The following is a 20,958-nucleotide window of genomic DNA, read 5'->3' as shown; positions in this document are numbered from 1 at the left end:
TTTGTTAAATCACCTAACAAAAAAATTGAAAATGTCGGCCGGTGTAATTAACAGTAAATGACACCATCGTATATGCACGGTCAATCCAATCTAATTAACCCATTTCTCAAATAAGTTACACAGCTCCAAACTTATAAATTCCTCTTCTGACCAATGTAAGCAATGCCCCCTAGGTAGCAGTATTTACATAGAGACTTGTGACCTACTATTTTTGACCTGGTTTTTCCAGTCTATTTTAAGGTCATGCTGCTATTGGTACCTCTCCATGTGCTGCTCTACGTTTTTACACCAGTCTGTAACCCTTCAGGGTCTGTATTAATAACCTTTAATCTTTCCTCTCCTCCATGCCTCCATGAAATTGTCAGCAGATGATCTGCAACATTAGCCAGCTGGCCTAACAATAGAGTGCCATTCTACTTTACAACTAACAATACCTACAATTGACTTTCAGACATATGACTTTCAGACTTAGGTGAGTATGCCGGGGGTGGGGGGGGTGGGAAGCCACTTGGTCTCTGCAGCATTTACTTCCTCTACTATGGGTCCTTCACTTTAGGACCAAGCTGAGTTGAACCATGTTGCCAATTTTCTGCCTGTTTTCAGTGTTAAACATTCCTGAATCCCTATATATTATAGCCACGTATTGGTCGGGGGTGTGGAGACCCTGGAGCCCCCGCCAGGCAGCACAGAGCACGAGGCTGGGGTGCCTCCTAGTGTGGATGGTTCATCCTTCCCTAAAACTGACTGCTGCAACATGTAGGTCTGAACGCAAAGATACTGTGCAGTACTAAAAAGCGACTGATTTCGAAGCCTCAGTGTTTACATAATGGAGCACGATACTGAAATATGAAACCTTTTATCCATAATGGCATTTTTAAGGACAAAAAGAAGCTATAATAATTACAGGGGGGGAAAAAAACATGAGAATACAATGTAAAAAAAAAATCTCTTTTCCAAGCAGTAAAATCAAGTATCAGGAAACACGAACAGTGGTCAAAAAGCCAAAACTCGTTGAAAGAATGGAAGCTTAACGGGATAGCCACAGAGCACTGAAATGACGCTTCTGTGTCAAGCAAAACCGCATGGCGTGAGCTTAACAAAATAATACTTGTGGCACAGCTGAAACTGCTTGTATCCAAAGCCAGTGGACGACGGCATGCAACAGAGTGTAAGCTGCCCTTAGCAACAGCAAATGAATCTGTCTGATGAGTCACCTCTCACTCTGTTTTCCCCATCGAGGTAAGACCAGGCTGAATCACACTCTAAAATTAGCTGAGCTCACAACAGCTAGCAGTTACACTGGCCAGCACCAGCCCTTGTTTTATGAATCAGAGTTTACCCAGCTGGGGACCAATCAGGGCAGACCAGAGGTGGGTCGCCATAGTTACAGCACACACCTGATTATCCACAGAGTACTATAGTGGGTCACACTGTGCCACAGGTTATTGTACTGATTGCTTAGTATTACATCCAAATATACAGAGCATATCACCTTCACAAGGTCAGTACCTGCGCTTTTCCATATCACACATTCTGCGCCAATAACTCTTATGGTGAGAGTAGTTACAATTCATGACCTTGCCAGTCCACATCATGAAATACCCTCTATGATTACACCGTACTACTTACTGGCATTTGGGGAGCAACAGTGCGGTCTCAGTGCGGGGTTGGAGATTTGAATCCTGCCCGCGGCTCTGTATGTGAGGAGTGACGGTTAGGGTTAGGATTAGGTTTAGGATTAGGGTTCCAGTCTAGGAAGCGTCCTGTGCTTCAAGGAGCTCTGTACTGCATAAGAAATTAATTAAGAATAAATGGACGTACAGGAATGCCAATACAATTTTAGTTTTGACTAATAAGTTATATTTTCCACAGTGTTTGCTGGATAAAAACCAAACATCTTCTTGATGTGGTTGGTTTACATTGGCTTGGCTGATCCTGACGGATATTTGCCACAGGAAACCCTGACTCATCGAAACAGTTAAGTTACGGTTTGCATTTTCTGTTTTCAGTCTTTGCCATTCTTTTTCCCTCTGTTTACACATCTTATGTAGTCACAACACCTGAGATTTTATATATACGCATATTTTCCATAATAATCAGCTTCCAGATGCAGTTCCCTAGATGCAATAAATAAAACTTCAGGTGGTAATAATTAGTGGCTGGAAGGGTATTTCTGCATGTGGCTCCACAGGACTGTAGATCTGTGTTTAATTATATATATAAAAAAGAAAAAATCATGTGGTGTTTGATTTACCTTTTGTTACTTAACCTCTGAAGCATGTCTCTCTTCCTGATAACTACTGTAAGCTTTCTCTTCCTGCAGCCTCCAGTTAATTGGTAATATGTGTGTGTGTTTAAAGAGCAAGACAGGTCTCTATGGCTATGATACATTCTCTGCATCTTTTCATGTCTTTTACAGACTGGAGAAATGACACACCTGTGAAGAACATTCTTTTAGACTAGAGTGACTGTGACTCCTGGTAGTTTTCCAGCTGCGACTTCACTACCTTCTGACCTTTTGACATTCCTCTCCAGCATCCTGTCATCCAGATCCATTCCCACTTCTATAATTCAGATCAGATGACACGCAGTTTTTTTCACAATAGGATAAAAGCGCAGCTTTCCAGCATGCATTCCTGTATTTACCTTCCAAGGCTTAACAAGGAAAAAAAAGATTTCCTGAATTCCAAAATCAAAGTATAGTGTGTGTGTGTGTCTGTGTATATATATATGATTATTGATTATGGTGCACATTTGTCATGCCATTGTTTCCACAAGCTTATGCAACATCTCACACTTTATTTTCATCCAGATTTGCATTCATTTCTCACTGAGATCCTGTATTGACAAGTGAGTTGAACCACTCCATAAAGGCTCCTTTAACACATCACAAAGACCTTCAGTGAGGTTAAGGTCACAACTCTGTGGTGACCAAGTCATGCGTGAAAATGATTCCTCATGCTCCCTGAACCACTTTGACAATTCGAACCCAATGAATCTTGACATTCTTGTCCTGGAATATGCCCATGCCAACAGGGAAGAAAAAATCCATTAATGATGGATGGAGGTGTAACCTGGCCATTCAGTAGTTTCAGGTACTCAGCTGACTTCACTTTATTGCTGCATAACGTTGCTGAGCTGTAATAATGTCATCGGCTCTTAAGTATTTGCTGTTATAAATTCAAATGACAACTTTTTTTTTTTGGCCAGGCAGCGTATATATAATAAAAACTGAAATGTACTAATGTGCATGCAGATAGCTGACTGAGTGGCCTTTCTGTATCCCCATTACAAATTCATGTGTGCAAACACATAGACTTTCTACTGGTAAACAAATTTAAAAAGAAAATGTTTAGTGGAAACTATAGAAGTAGTTCATTAAATCTTTAGGTTCTATACAGATCAAACAATACAATGGAACAGAATACCCTGAAGGGTAAAAGTATTCCATTTCTGATTCAGAAACTAATAGACTGTATTCATCCCCAGGGGACATTTTTCCACGTATCAGACATACATACATATATATATGTATGTATATATGTTTGAATTAGGCAGTCAAAGGCAATGTTTAAAGCTATTTATCATTTGAACATATGAAAATTGAGTAACACAAGCACATACACACGCATGCACACCACTTCATTCACATGGAGTAGTGCAAGGCGCACAGCTAATTGCTTTTTGGAATTATCAGATTTTTTTTTTCCTCTCCGTGGTTGGTTTAATCCGCAGATGTGGAATCTGTGGATACGGACGGTCATATCTTTACGCACTGATACAGACCTGGCACTTTAAGATGGCACTCACCACTCAGACACGACATGCTGAAGTAATCACAAAACTCCAAAAACACTCAACTCAAGATGAGCACAGCGGTTTAATTTTCAAATAAAAATTTATTTAACAACCATGGAAGAGCTCGGGACATGGTGAAAATGACCAGGGGAGTAAGGATGCAAAGCAGGGAGCCTCTGTGCTGATCTCAATACTCAGAGACACTGCCGTTACTGAGAGGTTTATGGAGGGGGGGGCTTCTTCCTGGCAGACAGACAGCACTGCGAGGAGAAACATTTCATACGGAGCCTTTCCCCACACAAGAAAAAAACATGCTTGTTTATGGTCTGAGGTGGGAGCGATCAGGAATTCCAGTCAGCGTGACAGTGCTTTCATAACAGTTCAGATGGCTGTTTTGAGTTTAAAAATAATACCCATTTCAAGAAGGAAGGAGAAAACAGTGCCTGAAGAATGATTGGACGGGGGCAGCTTACACAGCACACGAGGTGTAAGGCAGCCGCCGACCAGGAGTCTGTCTAATGTATACAACTTCACAGAGGAGTATTGTACAGATGGTGAGAATGTTTATTCTCCACTTTAGCGAGAAGTGAGCAGAAAAGAGATGCAAAGTAACTCAAAAAAATGAAGGGGAAAAAAAAACGTGCAGTAGTCAGAGACTGGGTGTATATGACAGGATGGTTACCATGTGCTGGTGATTTTAAATCTACACAAACAAAATACCAGCACTTGGGAATCACTCCAAACTGGACACCATGACTCCAGATCCTCAGCGACACAACCGGCTCAGAATGAGCGAGGTCCCCTTCTGGTGGTAACGCATAATCGCGACATGTGTTCACCGCATGAGGGGGGGGGGGGCTCGGGGGAGGGGCCAGCTGGGGCCGGGCTAGTCAATTCTCCAGGAAAGCCACGTAGTCGGTCAGTCTGGCCAGCTGCTGCTCGTTGGGGACCAGCGAGACCGGTGGAGGATCTGTGGGCGACAGACATGGCTGTAAGGCTGGAGAGAGCACTCGTGACGTGAGAGGAGAACTCTGACATTCATTAGACATTTAATATAAGTGAGGCCTCATACACACAGGTCATAGAAAGGGAATGTGTGTGTGCACAGGTGCATGGAGAGCTACTCATGAGACGGTTCTCTGAGTTCAGGATTCCGGAGAACTGGACGGGCCATGGGGGGGGCGGGGGGATGGATTCAGTGCTACTGCCACAAATGTTCTGCAGATGTTAAGTCCTACAGGCCGGCCTCATACACAGAAATGGTGGGAAGCACTTTGGTAGCTAAGAAAACACCAGATAAGCCCCTGTGGTTCCATGGGTCTTTGTGAATGACACACCTGAACTGTGAGGGTTTGCGTCACCTTCATTACACACATCAATGACTGTTCAAAAATCTCCATAAAATGCAAATGTCAAAACAAACATTCGACTGCTGATATATGGTGGAACAGTGCCACCTACCTGGCTTCTGTGGTATGACCATCCTGGTGTTGGGGTCTGCCTGCCAGCCCTGAGCAACAGCTCCTGCAGGGACAAGATAGCTGACAGTCTTCCATTTTTTGATAATCTACTGATTTAAGCAGGTTATAAGATGCAATCCAAAGCAGATAGGTGTTTTTATAAAGCGCCCACTCGTAAGGAAGGTGCGGTGAGGACAGGCTGACGTGCTCTGAACCGTGCACACACACCCCAAGAAGGGAGGAGACCTACCCCTAACTGCCTCGTCCACCGAGTGTCCCACGAAGGCGGCAAAATCCTCGGCTGTGATGGACGTGTAAGCCTGTGCCACCAGGACGAACGCCCTCCTGCGGGTGGACTCTGGAGATGCAAAGGTAACTGGCATTTAGGATTCTGGCACCTCGGCATCGTACAAGAGGCCGTAACAGACATGAGAACACCGACCAGGATCTAGGGTCAGGCAGCTTCCCCGCTAAAAAAAGCTCCTCACTGGGGTCAGTTTAGCCCCACTCACACCTGACATCTCAGATTCACACTCACTCACCATCGTTTCAAAGAAAAGCCCCTTAACTTTCCATTCTGGTTCTTGGCAAGGAGCCTGTGTTTGTGCTGAAATCAAAGCCTTAAAAATGCTTTGAATAGCTCTGATGGAACGAAGCAATTGAGAGGAAGAGTATTGATTAAATTCAGCCCAGACCTTGAAACTTGTATGGCCGATTACAAAGGAATGAGAGATTAGCACACTTACATTGCCTGCATGTGTGATAAACAAAGAAACTGTCAGGCATCGCTCTACACATAACACAGACGTGCCAAAACCATTAATTTATGCTGCGTGAAGATCACATGAAGAAATGCAAGACTATGTTTAGACGTCAGTTACCATCATCTGCTCAACACACAAACTTCATCAGACAGGGGCTGTGTTTGCAGCCCTCAAACTAAATCTAGGCAAGTGAACCATGAATGGTTTTATGGAGACCACCTCTGAGTCTGCAGGCAGGACGGACATCACTCGCCAAAGGGCACCAAAGGCAACCTCACGACTTATACCAGAAGATGTAGGCGCTTGAAAAACTCATGCTCTCTACCTTTCAGGCTTACACAAAATTGCAGATAAATCGATTACATCCTGTAGGTTACATCTAGGGTGACATGCAAGTCTGTGGGCACTGTGACCAGGAGCTCCACGCTCAAGGCATCAGTTTTGACTCTGGACCATTAAATATTTGGGCATAATCGAGACGACTCAAGCATTTCTAAAATTCATGACATTCATGATTTAAAAAAAAAAAAAAAAAACATTTCTTCCATCAAATGTACTCACTCCCATACAGGATATGGCACCGGACGCTTTCTGTACCACATGGAATGCACCATTAAACAAAAGCCATTGCAAACTAAAACATGAACATCAAGGTGCATTGCTGTTCCTATGCTTCAGCACCTATTTTTACAAGCAAGTCACAAGTTGGGGGCAATAAGGCAATGTTTTCAAGGCCTGACCTCCAATCCCTTAGCTCCCCAGGAATGGGCAGCGGGTGCTGAGCCAATGACTCTGCATACCTCCAGGCCATTGGCTATTTCCATAGCTGCATCTCCTCTGTCGCTCTCAGCTGCTAAAAATAGAGCCTCACACCACCTAAGGAGTGTAAACTGTATGCCAACTGATGGCTATCTGGGGCCCTTCTGCTTTACGAACATAGAAAAACTCACTCCCTCAATATTACTGTAGGGTCTGATGTTGGTGATTAACAGGAATGAAACATGTCAAACTGTATATTCAACCAGTTTATTTCATCAAATGAAAACACTAGTCAGTAAAGTGCAGGCCATACAATCTAAATTAACAAGAAGATGCCAAAAAGACAGAATCATCTAAGCTATTCAGTTTAAGCATAATAAATATGGCTGACAGAAAATAAGATCATATAATGACAAACATGTAAACATTAACATTTACCTTCAGAAGATAATCCTATAAATAATCCAGTACAAAACAAATACAAAAGTAAAAAAGGTATGTACAAAATTGTACATTTTGTATTTTACATTTTAGTACATTTTTGTATGTATAACAGCAATTCTTAAAATCACACTCAAAAGGCTTGTCATGGAAACGCAATGCAGTCACTTTCCATATCCCTGAAGTGACTGGTCTTGTCCTAGTTTAAACTAAATCCTCTGTTAAACATTCAGATTCAAGTAGCTAAACTCCAAATTCACTGAAGTGCACACTTTCACTCCTCTTCCTCCTCTTCTTCCTCCTCCTCCTCATCGTCATCGTCATCGTCATCGTGCACTCCGAAATCCATCTTGGCTAAAACGGCTTCAGCATGTTCTGTGATCACAGTGAAGTGGTCCATCTTCTCGAAGCCTGGCTCTGGCCTCTGGATTTGGGAGTTTTTGGCTGCCTCTTTGGCCTGAGCGATGAGCAGCTTACCGCTGAAGAGGAACTCTGCCACACTGCTTTGCTCCATGGCCTGGACAGCGGCGTCCATCAGCTTGGTGCCATCCTGCAGTTGCTGTGTGTGCTGCTCCACCAGGGAATGCAAGGTCTGGACCTTGGTGTCCTCCTCCTGGCTGATCTTCTCCAGCAACAGTCCCTTCTTCTCCTCCAGTATGGCATAAAGTAGGTCAAACTTCTCCCCCAGGATCTTCTTCTGATGCAGTGTGTTCTCCTGGATGGCCTTGCAGGTGTCTTCCATCTGATTAAGCAGGGCTTGCACGCAGCTGTTTCCAGTCACTAACAAGTCAATGGCATTGCTGAGCTCTGCCTTTTGGGTCTGGTAGATGTACTGTAAAGGGGAAACCTCACAGTCCTTGTGAGCCCCGAACACCTTGCAGAGAGAACAGGTGGGTACCTGGCAGGTAATGCAGTAGATGTTGATCCTCTCATCCTCATGTTCTTGGCACAAGGGCTCTTTGCCCTCCTTACTCTTCACTGGGGTCTCAAGATTGCCTTCTTGTTGCTGCTGTTGTTTGTAGATGTCAATAATGTTCTCCACCAGCAGGTTTCTCTGGAGCCCAAAGACACCATGGCGGTCCAGCACCACCTCGAAACGGCAAGTGGGGCAGCGAAAGATGCCCCCAGAGTAGTGATAAGGGTTGCGGGAGTCGTACAGGTCATTGGCACAGCCACGGCAAAGGTTGTGCTGGCAGGGCAGGATGACCACCGGTTTGGTGAACATCTCCAGGCAGATGGGGCAGCTCAGCTGCTTCTCCAAGCTCTCCATGGGGCTGGGGGGCCTCACCACTTGGCCGGTCTGGATATCCATTCTGCCTTCCAAAACTTTGACCCACGGTACTGGCGTACAAGGCTGTCTGCTCTGTATGCAGTGCGTATTCTGGTTTTGCTGCAGCTGCTGTCTTCTCTCGGATCGTGATCTGCTGAGGGGCTCTCTGGCCAGAATTTATACCATGCGAGTGCTGAGAGGCACCGTCAGAGGTCAGAGATATCCGATCCCAGGCACGGGATTCCTCATAGCTTGTTTGGGACTCTCGTTTCGGGGAAAACGCCTCCCCCCTTTCACAGCAACTGATGGGTCACATGCCACACCTCGGCAGAGCAGACGACTAAGGTCAAATTCACAGCAGAAGATAAACAAGTCCCTTGTGACAGGCTGGACAGTCACACAGCTGGACCACCGTTGCACAAACAACGCCACCTTTGCTCCACGTGCTGCTATACTCTTTCCCAAACTCCTTTGCCCTACATTTTATACCCATGACATGAGATCAGACTTTTTGTTGGTTATTTATTGGGAAACAATAAAACTAAGTAATCATGCCAAAACAGCACCTGTAATCCAAAATAACATATTACACAACCAAAGGATGACCAGTCACATGTTGGTCCAAACACACCACCAGCCACAAGGAGTGGGTCTTATGCAACCCATAGATAAGGAACTTACTGTACGTTTATTAAAAAGTTACAAAACAACAGGTGCTAAGGGCAAGATCACAGTACACAAGGTGTAGTATTTTTGCACCCTCCAGAATGGATGAGGCAACCGTGGGGCCAAAGAGGAGCAGAGGGTCTAAGCATAACACAAAATGAGCTAAACTGTAGCTCTGCAGTATCAGTCCCCCCCCGGTTGTCTGAAGATTGCCATGGCTCTTTCCGACGGTATGTGATTTTCAAAAACAGTTATGTTTACTGGGTTATTGCCGCGGACTTCTAACTAAATAGTTCTTTTGTAAATTTACATCCTCAGACATGTTACAAAAATTGGAAGGAAATACTTTAAAATAATGATTCTCAACCTGTTATTAACCCCTCGGGTACAGGAAATCATGTTAGAGCCAGGTTATGACAAAAACTGGTTATATTTATGAATGTATTTTAAATTGGATTTTTTTTTTTAATGACTCAAACAAGGTTTCACTCCACTATGTTCAACTGTACGTTTTTCTCAGTTTATGACCTGGCTCTCAAAATAGACGGTGAATGTTCATGAACAAAAAAAACTAAAATCTAAAACCCATTTGGCAAATGATTCCAACATCAGAAGCCTGACAGCAATTAAACATGCATTTAATAACTGAAAAACCCTCATTTAAGGTATTAGTCTTCAACAAAATAAACCAAATATTGGTTTATTACGATGTTTTTAACAATATTAAAACAAAATGAACCAAGCTGATTCTTCACCTTTCCAGCGAGATGCTAATTGAATAGTTTATTATTAAGGCTCCAGGTCCAGATGGATTTCCAGTAGAATTCTATAAAGAATTCTGGACAATTCTGTCACCAACATTCTACAGAATGTTGCAGGAAACCAAGGAAAATGGTAGACTACCACCAAATATGAATTCTGCCAACATTAGTCTCTTGCTAAAACCAGGCAAAGACCCTATATTGCCTACCAGCTATCGTCCAATATCACTTATTAATGTTGACCTTAAAATAATCTGCAAAGCTCTCTCAAAAAGAATAGAGAAGATAACCCCTCACATAATTCATCCTGACCAAACTGGTTTCATAAAAGGGAGGCACTCATCAACAAACACACGTAGATTACTCAATCTGATAGACTATTCGTGCAATAAAAACCTTCAAATCATAATATTGTCTCTAGATGCAGAAAAAGCATTCGATAGAGTTAGTTGGAGTTTTTTATTTGCAACATTACACAAATTTGGTTTTGGAACCTCTTTCATAAACTGGTTAAAAATATTATATAGTTCCCCAACAGCATGTGTTAGGACAAATGACCAAACATCCTCTAGCTTCTGTCTCAAGAGGGGCACCAGGCAGGGATGCCCTCTCTCCCCCTCACTGTTTGCAATTTTTATTGAACCACTAGCAGCAGCAATTAGACAGGCTATAGTGATTAAAGGCATCAAATGCAAGAATGTGGAACATAAGGTCAGTCTTTATGCGGATGATGTGTTACTTTTTCTCCAGCATTCACAAACCACTCTCTCTGAGGTAATTACATTAATAAACTCTTTCTCAAGAGTCTCAGATTATTCAATAAACTGGTTAAAATCTACAGTTCTTCCAATTAACTGCTCCTTTCAGAACTCTTCCTCCACTCCACTGCAATCTGGGGATATTAAATATTTAGGTATTAATGTTTCACCTAGGCTGGCAGACTTAACTAAATTAAACCACATCCCACTTTTAAAGAAGGTAGAGGATGAGCTGGTTAGATGGAAGTCCCTGCCCATATCACTCATGGGAAGGGTTGCATCAATAAAAATGATGGTGTTACCAAGAATTAATTATTTATTTGCAATGATTCCAAGTAAACCATCACCTGACTGGTTTAGATCTCTGGACTCCGCCATCTCTAAATTCCTTTGGAAAGATAAACCACCGCGTATTAGCCTAAAAACGCTGCAAAGGACCAAGGACAAAGGAGGACTAGATCTGCCTAACTTTCACCACTACTTCTTAGCCAACAGGCTTCAAAACATCTCAGGATGGCTAAAACATACCTTCTTAGATGAACCTTGGCTAGACGTAGAACAGGCTCTATGCAATAACATAGACATTTCGGATCTACCATTCATTAGCTCAAACATTAAACGACATGAATGCTTCAAAAGCATCAGTATCAGCTCTTCTCTGACAGCATGGTGGGAGTTTCTTAAAATGACTGAGTCTTCATTAATCCCATGCAAACGTACTCCCATCTGGAACAACCCTGACATACTACTAAACAATAATATCATAAATTTCCCGGATTGGAGTTGTAAAGGTATTAAATACTTGGAACATATATTTGAAGAAATAGACTTTATCCCCTTTGACTTATTAGTTAAAAGACATGGGATTAACAAGAATAGATTTTTAGAATATCAACAAGTTAAATCTATAGTAAAAAGGAAATTCAAGTCTACTCAAATCAAATTACAAATACCACCAAGGGTGGCAGAATTCCTTAATCTCAAAACCCCCAAATTACTGTCTAAAATATACAGGACACTTTCTAAAATGGATGATTCAATATCCCTTCCTATTGCAAAATGGGAGGCAGATTTATCAATCAGCTGGAACCACAATTTCTGGTCTAAGACATGCTTAAAAACCTTTGAACTGATTAGAAGTCCCAATTTACAATTAATACAATACAAAATCCTGCATAGAGTGCACTATACAGGGCATCGGATGTTCAGGATGGGTTTTACATCTTCTAACAACTGCTCACACTGTCAAGGGGATACACCTGACAATTACATCCATGCTCTTTGGTTCTGTCCACCTGTTCAGATGTTTTGGCGCAGGATTTGTGAGGACTTATCAAAGTGTCTGAAATGTACCATTCCAGCCTCTCCTTCAGTCTGCTTGTTGGGTGACTTAGATGGTGTCACTACCGAGATTAACACAACCCACATGGCTTTCACCGCTTTATGCATTGCTAAGAAGACTGTCCTCATGAACTGGAAAAATAAAAATAACCTTAATATCAACCAATATAGAGAGAGTTTGCTGGACCATATTAGTCTTGATACAGCTTCTGCCGCCACATTAGACCAATCTCTCTGGGCTCCTTTGATCAGCTCCATCACCTAGTGGCGGTGGGGGGTCGCAGGTTTGTCCCGCTTCGGTCTTTGTTGTTGGTGTGGGGGGGGGCCTATGGGCTTGGGGTGTCTGGGGGTTCCCTGGGGGGGGGGGGTTTCTGGGGGGGTTCGGCGCTGGGACTGCGGACCTGGCCTGGATGGGGCTTTGGTGGCTCTTGGGTGGCGTCTTTCTGGTGGCTGCATGCAGCGCTGCTGGGGTAGCCTGTGCCGGCGGACGTAGGGTACCAGCCTGGCGGCCGTGCTGCTCCTGGGTGGGTCCGGGGCGGGCTTGGGGTTCTGGGGGCGCTCTGCCTCCGGGCTGGGGTTCCGGCTGGGCTGGGGGGGCTTGGGTCCTGGTGGGTGGGTCGCCGGGGTGTGGGCTGGCGCGTGTACTGGGGCCCGGCCCCGGCGCGGGGACCTTCGGCGCATTGGAGGGGCTGGGGGCCTCTTTAGCTGGTGGGGAGGTTGTTACCATCTGCCCGCAGGTGGTCCCTGCCTTAGGGGTATCCACTCTGCGGGGGTGGGGGGGAATCCAATAGAGTAGGAGAATGGACCAAACCTGGGTGTCTGTTGTCTTATGTAGTCTGGGAGTTGACTGAATGGTGGGGTGGGTATAGTTTTTCCCTCTGTGGTGGGGTCTGGTTGGCTGCCCCGGGCTCTGTGGTGCCCGGTGGTGCCGCTGCTCTGGGCCCCCGGACTGGATGGGCCTCGGCTCTCCCGCCCTGGGTGGATTTCGGGGAACGGGGGTGCTTATGGGGGTCAGCGGGGGGGCTGGCTCCAGAGGGGGGTACTTTGCCCCCCCCGATCCTTTCCTCCCCATCCCTAAATGCTTCCCTCCTCCCGCTCCGTCACCCCAACACACATATAGGGCTTTGAGGTGCAGGTGCGTCGCTGGGATGCAGGGGATTCCTCCTCTGTCCTCCCGTGGCCACCTGTGTCTCAATCACACATCACAACTTAGACACTCTCATTACTTACTCTCTCATGACACATACATCTAGGGCCTTGGGGGTGGGCACAAGGAATGGCGTCCAGAGGGCGGTCTGTTCATTCAGCCTTACCTCTGGTGCCAGTGCCCACTTCTCAATTTTAAGTTGCATATAGACATTGAGGGTTCTGGGGAGGGGCCGAGCTGACACCAGCTGCTGATTGGCAGAGGGTGGTTAGCACCATGCCCTTCCCCTGTTTTAAAGCACTTTAGAACAACACGCACCAACACCACATATGAGCGGGCGGAGGGAAGCAGGGGGTCTTTTCACACCCCCGTTCTCTGTTCACCATCTGGGGCCGGGGGCTGGGAGGAGCTGGCCGTCCGGTCGGGGTCTGGGCTGGTGGGCTTCTCGGCTGCTGTGGGGTCCGGGGTGGTCTTCTTGTCCCCATGCCAGAGGAAAAAAGGGATCCATCTCCGAGGTCTGGTGGCGGATTGCCCCTCTGGGGGCGGTGGTGCCTAGATCTCGGAGTATAGAGTATATATGGGGAGTGTGAGTGTGTGTACGGCGTTCATTTCTGTGTCTTCATGTTGGGCGAATGGGTGAATATTTGTTTATGTGTGCTTGAGGGTGGGAACGTATGCTTGTGTATGTGTGTGCCTGTCTGTCTATACGTATGTGTCAGGTTGGGTCTTAGAGTCCACCTGAAATAACATCTCAGGCTCTATTACCCCCCGCCACACTCCCTGCTGGTGGATGAGGCCCCCGGCCGCCGATGCGTTGGTGGTTCTCGATGTCTGGGGCTGGATGCTCTGGTGTGTGCTGGCTCACTCTCGGCGGTTGCCTGCCGGGGCCTGGCCCTTCCGGCTCTGTCGGGGCCCTGGCTGGGGGGTGGGGGGTCCCTTGGATCTCTGGGCCCGGGGTCCGGTCTGCCCTGGTGTGGCCGGCCGCCGGCGGGGCCTGCGTGCTCGTCGCCACGGCCCCCTGGGGCTCCTGTGATGTGGCTGCCGGATGGCCCCCCTCCGGAGCGCTCCTCTGCCCTTTTCTCGGTGGGGGCTGCAATTGTCCCTGCGTTGGTCCTCCTGGGGTTCCCGTGCCCTGGGGGGCCTCTGGATATCTGGGGCCCGGGTCTCCCCCGTGTCGACTTCATGTCCTGGGTGGGCGGGGCTGTGGCTCCCCACACACACTACTAGACAATTACTTGGAGAAACCTTAGGAACACCAGCGCGCTGACACACAGGTGTGCACACAGGTGCTCACGGACACGTGCTCACGGACACACACTGTCTTGATCGGCTGTTGTTTCTGGGCATGGGTTGTAAGGCTGGTTGTGGGTGCTGTTCAACAACATTTAACGTTTGATGGTCGTTGTGATTAGTACAGATGTTGTATGTTGTCTTTCTCTTTTCAACAGACATGGAAGCAGATTATCTGTTTTGTTTTTTTCTTGGTTTTTTTGTTTTTTTTTTGTTTTTCTTTTGTTTTTTTTTTTTTTTTTCTGTTTTCTCTCCATTCCTCTCTCTCCCTCTCTCTCTCTTCCCTCCTTCTCCTTTGTCCCCCCCCTCCCTCTCCTTCTTTTGAGGAAGCAAATAAAAATATAAAATAAAATAAAAAATAAATAAATAAATAATAATTAAAAAAAAAAAAAAAAAAAAAAAAAAAAATAGATACAGTCCCCCGCAGAGGGGGGGTGGAGGAGGGAATAAAAAAAAAAAAAAAAAAAAAAAAAAAGAATAGTTTATTATTAACTGGGAATTCTGGGATTCTGCGTAACGCCACGACCGAAGGTGAGGTAGACTGGTTTCTACTAAAATTCATTAATAAGGCCCTAATTTTATGCACAATTAAAGCGTACTGATAAACAGTACTATGTCACCCTATATCTCGTTTTGAAAATATATCGATAGCAATGTACTTTTTTCTGAGAACCAGCGTTTTAAAACATTTAACCCATTCAGAGAATTAACAGCCAGAAATACAACAACAATTATGTTAGGTTTATGATTGGTTTGTGAAAATTAAAAATTAAGTTAAACAGGATGTCAGCGAAAACCTTTCCAAGAACAAGATCAAAATTTACCGGTATTGTGAATTAACAATAGATTAAATACTCAGTAACTTCAGAAAAACACCAGTTTTTTTTCCCACTAACCCCCCCTGTCAGCTCCGGCTTTGTGGCGCATTGACATATAACTGATTAATAAAGAGTATACCTCAAGTAACAAGAGGAGCTTAAATCCGAAGCTCCACTTGTTAAAATAAAAGTGTTGGCACAATAAGGCACCCAGACTAACATCCTGCTTGCTTAACTGCCGACACGACAGGGGGGAAAAAAAAAAAAAGAAAAACACTAGTCTTTTGGAGCACTATGCACAGAGGGACCTTGAGCTGAAAGTCACAGTGAATCTGCCAGTACCACCAGTCTGAAGCAGCTCTGCGCTCCAGCTCTCTGGTTTCAGATGTCAGAGGCTCTGTAAATGCAACAGGACCACCTCCTGACCAGGTCTCAGTGCTCTCATTTCCAAAGCATGAAGAGCAAACAGAAACGGGCCGCCATCGGTGGGCTTCCCAGCTATTAACAAATCCACAGGGAATGTAAGTGAAATTCTGGATTCCCTCCATTACAGTCCCGGCGATGACAATTCCCAACTCTACACCAGGGGCCGTCAGAGCCAAGAACGTGACAGTAAAACGTGACTGGCTAAAACAGGTGTCACCCAACAGTCAAGAGGAGAAGCACAGACATGTTTCAAGTCGGGGGTGTGTATAGACTCTGCCACTCTGAATCAGCAGATTCCAGTAACTATTATTAAAGCTAAGCTATTTATACTTATTTGCAAAAGTCAAACTACATACTTCCATTTTCGGTAGAGATTTACCCAGTACAACTCATTATTTAAAAATGAAAAGGGAAAAATTTGTGGTATGAAGTCCTTCGTGTTACATGCCTCTACACCTAGCCCATAACGCAAAACAGAATGAACATAATATTCAAATAGCTTATTGCAATGTATTTTGCTTGAAATAATCGTAAAAGAACTAAAGCTACACTTATAACAGTCTGTTTTTTTTACATTGCACATTTTCTGTATTAATAATTGCCGTATATTGACATGCTATGCTATATGGTCAGCTATAATAACTACCCATTCTAAGGTAGCCTTGTAACCACCATTTGTCTTTTTTTCCTTTAAAGAACTTGACTAGTTTACAGCCAATAGGCCAATGTGGGGTTTTACCTGTGATACAACAATGAAACCTTTGTTTGGTGAATTACAAGACTGTTCAGTGATTTACAGCCACATCACCCAAGTAATAAACTATAAACATTACAGCCAAATTTATGATCTTTCTGGAACCACAAAAACATTTTCCATGATCGAGTCACCAGGACGGCTTTCACACAAGCTAGGAATCTTCTATACATTTCTAATGGTGCCCATGATTTATGAGTCCTGTTTACCTTGCACACCAATGAGCAACAGCTCCCTCAGCTGGAGAGGAGGCAGCAGTGCAGCTAGATCAAGTGGATCCATGTGGGAGAAATTATAGTCCATTTCATAACGGGACAGGACACATTTTCCTGGCATGGAGGACTTGCGAAACTCACCCTAGGCAAGCTTGAAGAGGCGCCCTATACTGCGTTAAGTGTGAGCGATCATCTGCAGCCCATTACTGACCACTTTTTCCCCTACAGGAAAGGCTGCCTTCCAAGTAAAACGGTCCACAAGGCAAAGACTGTCACCACGTTAAGACTACAGAGGCCATGTGGCACTGAGCATGCAGCCCACAGAACACTATGGGACTCTGTGGAGGGCTTCCAGCTAAGTGGCTGAACACCAAAACCCGGCTTGTACTGGGGAATTTCCATTGGGAACAAATAGTGGTGACCTTAACGTCACCCTGGACCTGATTAATACTGTCAAGACATTTGGATGCAATTCCTAAAGTGAGCCTTTCAATAGCGTCCACCATAGTCCCTTATAGTCCTGTGTCATAAGACCAGAACCCAAAATTTACTAAAATGCTGACATATATCCATGTGTTTGGTTGATAATCCATTCATCTTCCAACCACTTATCCTGGTTAGGTTAGGAATATGCCCAGATTTAGAAAACTGAATTATCTAACAACAAGGCACAATACATGCAATTTCTTCTGAGGACACCTGGTGGCCTCCCAGCCTTACTACATCTTGCCAACTTCCACTCTGCATATTTATTTTAACCTCTGGTTAATATACCTTCCTGTAACGCAGACAGAACTGCACAACAACGCAGGTACAACGCAGGTACCTCGCAGGGCCTCCATCACAGGCTGGATGCTCTCTGACCACTGGTGGGCGGCGATGCTGCTGTAGATTCCGGGGAAGTCTCGCTGCCAGATTCGCTGGCCGACCGCCCAGATGGCAATAAGCTCAGGGTTGGCCTACAGGGAGAAAAGCAGAGGAGCCTTTCAGCAGCATATTCTCATACCCCACAGCCGGCATGGTGACTTATTCTGGGCTTTGTCACAGAGAACTGTCAAGATACAAGATACTGTCAAGGGGAAGGCAGACGGAAAGCGGGCCATACAGAGCTCCAGCAGGAGGCCAGCTGTGCTCCTCCAAAGCAGAGACCACAGGAAACCACTATTAGCATTTCACACAAACTGTATTTGTCCCCCAGCCCTGTATTCAATATTACGGTCGACTGAAGACATTAATCTATTAATGTATAACATACACCTTTTAGATTTCAGCATATCACACTCAAAACTTTTGTCAGAAAAGGGGTTTGGCTTTTGGGAAATCGCACATTAGCACTACTTCGGTTATGGAAGTAACAACCTGGTACTGAAAGAAGTCATGCCTTTATAGACTATTTACAAGTAGTCAGACAAGACCTACAGGGTACAGTAAGTATTATTAAGCCACTAGGAAGCTGTTTCACAATAGTTAAAAAAATTGAGTTAGCACTTTGATTTCTCATGTTATGTTATTTATTCATTCATTTCAATAGAAAATGTCGGTTTGTTCTAAAACACAAGAATTATTCCATTCTTCAATGGAAACAAATACATAATAAAAATTAAGGTAAGAACATTTAATTAAAGAGCCAAATTTCTATCTCATTAAAATGTCAATGAGGTGAGCTAATCATGCAAAGATATTTAACGGATTTAATTAATGTGCTTTTGCAGAGTATGCAGAGAATGGACCAGCTAATCAGAAACATCTGGATTATATAACACAAAAAAGCAAAGTACGGCTACAAAAAGCAAGCTGCTCAAACAACAAAAACTAAAAATGCTAATAATTCTTTAATAATTCACTTACGGTCTTTATTGCCTGAGGAATCCTCTTCCAAAGATACCGTGCATTGTTCCTGAAAACAGACTTTCATTTAGAACAAGGGTCCCAACATTCCTCCATCCTGTATCCACACATCACTACACCACAGCAATAAATACTCTGTCTGTGTATTAGTATTGACTGCATATGATAACATGTCAAAATAACAAAAGCCCACTTATTTAACTTTAGTCCTTATTTTATTTCTGCACCTAGTCCAGTTATGATGGATTTTAACAGTACTTACTCTATTGTGCCAAGAAATTAAACAATATTGATTTCTGTAATCCATACAAACTTACAGATCACTGAGAAGGATGTGTAGGGCCTATGGGTCACGGAAAAGGATGTGTAGGGTCTACGGCTCACGGAAAGGGATGTGTAGGGCCTGCGGGCCATGGAAAAGGATGTGTCGGGGCTACAAGTCACTGAAAAAGATGTGAAGGGTCTATGGGTCATGGAAAAGGATGTGTAGGGCCTACAGGTCTTTAAGAAGGATGTATAGGGCCAAAAATGGACCAGAAGAGAGCTGGGGAGGTCAAAGGACACCAGGCGCAACTCACATGTCATTATGGAGGAGGTACAGAGCCAGCAGCTGGGCATATACCTGCGGTGTTGCCACTCCCCCAGGAGCCTGACAACACAGAGACAGACCGCCACATGACTGCATCAAGTGTTTCTTATCATCCATTAGACACAACATGTAAATGCTCTCTGTTATTGCTACATTTTCCACTTGCACATTGTCTTCCCCAGTTACATTTTCCAAAAAGTTTTGTTTTCTTTCTTTTTTAAAAAAATAAAGCCAGTCAAAATTATGCCTTACAGTTAAATTCATTTTGTTTTACTACCGTGTTCTGCTGAAGCCTTCTGCATCCACAGGCATGTGGACTGCTGCTTCTTTTTTGAGACAGTCCTTTTGTTCGATTGTCACAGTTTAAAGTTACGTTATAAAATGTTCTTATCAAGTCGGAATATCGTTAGTGCCATTTAGTGCATTTGCATTTAGTTATTGCATCTGCAAGTGTGGTCCATATGGCATATCAACTGACATCTACGCGTCTGACAGAAACACACAACTGGCAACATACTACCGAAACTGTTCTTCCACAGTCAACCGAAATAAGCACCGACAACCAGTCATACAGACAAGTAAAGCAGACGAAGCCAGGTAATCCCAATTTACTTCCCAGTTTAAGTTAAACTCAAACAGGGAGAGCTTTCGGACCATCAGCGACGAGCTCAGATGTGCAGCCAAACCATGTCAGGCTGATGCTGGAACTCAGCAACAGCGCTCGGCCTCCGCCGCTCATCCACCAGCTTAAGCAGCACTTTACTCAGCAGCAATATTTACCTCCAGCTCTTGTACTTCGCATTGCTCCAGCAGTTTGTCGTAATTTTCACTTGTCATTACAGCCGCTGGCATCTTCTCGTATTCATTCGCAACGAAACGCCTTTTCCGCCCGCTTCAACAGGAAGCTCTCCGAGACGTAACTTCCCTCTATAGCACGTCATCAACAACGAAACTTCCTCTCTAAATATGACGGCTAAATTTCCGGGGGTGTTTCTCAATACTCGTGGACCCGTTTTACGTCATCTTCCATTGCTGAAGACCAGTTCCAATACTAAAGAACACAAGTATAGAGGACAGTAGAAATCCCCGGATGTTGGCCTCAAATATTAAGGATACATCGGTTGCATCCTCGCCGAACGTGACCAATACATGAATCATTTTGCCCCAAAGTTCGTTCTTGGGAGGCAAATTATGAAGACCAGTCTTACGAAAACCACAAATACGCTCTTTGCGTTGTTGGTATTCAGAAACGCCATGTTCCCCGCAATTTGGCAAGAAACGGTCTCCTTCGATTTGGACAGTCAATAGGCTTAAGAGTTACTTAAGCATATAGTGCCAGTAATTGTGTTCTTGGAGTATTATCTTCAATAGTATGAATATTATAGGACCGGTGATTAACGTCTTCCCCTATTCTGTTGTCTGAGGGAAGAATAAACATTGCACCAACCATTTTTTTCCACGAAAGAGAAATATTTAGATCATTATTAATTATTTATTAATTTCAAGGGCATAAGTGGTATTTTTATAATGAATAATAAAATGAATTGGTTAACAATATAATAATGATTATGTTATAAGGGATAAGCGGTTTGGAACATTGTAATGTAATTAGGGCAATGTGCAGTAAAATGCTCTTGAAAATGTATAATAATGAAAATCTATTTTAAAAATAAGAGTAGAATTTTATAATAGTTTTTACTTCAACCAATATCACTACTATTTCTTAGTGTACTATTAGCGCCTTTAGTGTGTTGTACGTTACTGCATTTGTAACACCGTTAAGTTCGTTGCATTTTATTATTATTCTGATAAGTTCATCTGGAGTTTAACCACCCACTTTCCTTAGTTACTTA

At 44.1% G+C, this 20,958-nt stretch overlaps 1 protein-coding gene and 2 long non-coding RNA genes across 6 annotated transcripts; 2 read left to right on the top strand and 1 right to left on the bottom strand.

Annotated features, from left to right (window-relative positions):
- Positions 1 to 299: 299 nt before the first annotated feature.
- On the top strand, positions 300 to 3,184 carry LOC111850219 (uncharacterized). 3 transcript variants are annotated; one of them, XR_002839737.2, is made up of 4 exons: positions 300 to 472; positions 637 to 756; positions 1,873 to 1,977; positions 2,420 to 3,184. It is a non-coding gene; the product is annotated as an uncharacterized lncRNA (long non-coding RNA). The 3 variants fall into 3 exon arrangements; XR_002839736.2 differs by having other exon boundaries at positions 637 to 1,239; XR_002839735.2 differs by having other exon boundaries at positions 637 to 1,977.
- Positions 3,185 to 3,879: 695 nt separating this feature from the next.
- On the bottom strand, positions 3,880 to 20,040 carry LOC111850215 (COP9 signalosome complex subunit 8). Of its 2 annotated transcripts, XM_023823885.2 has the most exons (7): positions 19,886 to 20,040; positions 19,095 to 19,165; positions 18,517 to 18,565; positions 17,495 to 17,627; positions 5,509 to 5,616; positions 5,260 to 5,322; positions 3,880 to 4,768 (listed from the first exon to the last, which is right to left on the bottom strand). In XM_023823885.2, exons 1-7 carry the CDS (start codon positions 19,955 to 19,957, stop codon positions 4,689 to 4,691), a joined length of 576 nt encoding a protein of 191 aa, XP_023679653.1. In that variant the 5' UTR covers positions 19,958 to 20,040; the 3' UTR covers positions 3,880 to 4,688. The 2 variants fall into 2 exon arrangements, with proteins under 2 accessions (XP_023679653.1, XP_023679654.2); XM_023823886.2 differs by lacking the exons at positions 3,880 to 4,768; positions 5,260 to 5,322; positions 5,509 to 5,616 and adding an exon at positions 7,035 to 8,539.
- LOC140578663 (uncharacterized) lies at positions 8,530 to 17,225 on the top strand. Its single transcript, XR_011982935.1, has 3 exons — positions 8,530 to 9,388; positions 15,827 to 15,959; positions 16,897 to 17,225. It is a non-coding gene; the product is annotated as an uncharacterized lncRNA (long non-coding RNA).
- Positions 20,041 to 20,958: the final 918 nt, after the last annotated feature.

The sequence above is a fragment of the Paramormyrops kingsleyae genome, chromosome 16 (assembly GCF_048594095.1).
Source record: "Paramormyrops kingsleyae isolate MSU_618 chromosome 16, PKINGS_0.4, whole genome shotgun sequence".
Taxonomy (NCBI): domain Eukaryota; kingdom Metazoa; phylum Chordata; class Actinopteri; order Osteoglossiformes; family Mormyridae; genus Paramormyrops; species Paramormyrops kingsleyae.
This window is presented reverse-complemented; position numbering and strand designations above follow the sequence as displayed.

What these genes read in the sequence shown, in the direction of transcription:
- LOC111850215 (XM_023823886.2), bottom strand. Translation starts at nt 19,957, where the DNA reads ATGCCAGCGGCTGTAATGACAAGTGAAAATTACGACAAACTGCTGGAG. An exon ending in GCGAAGTACAAGAGCTGGAG is followed by an intron (nt 19,166 to 19,885) that starts GTAAATATTGCT and finishes CTGTGTTGTCAG; the next exon opens with GCTCCTGGGGGAGTGGCAAC. An exon ending in TACCTCCTCCATAATGACAT is followed by an intron (nt 18,566 to 19,094) that starts GTGAGTTGCGCC and finishes GTCTGTTTTCAG; the next exon opens with GAACAATGCACGGTATCTTT.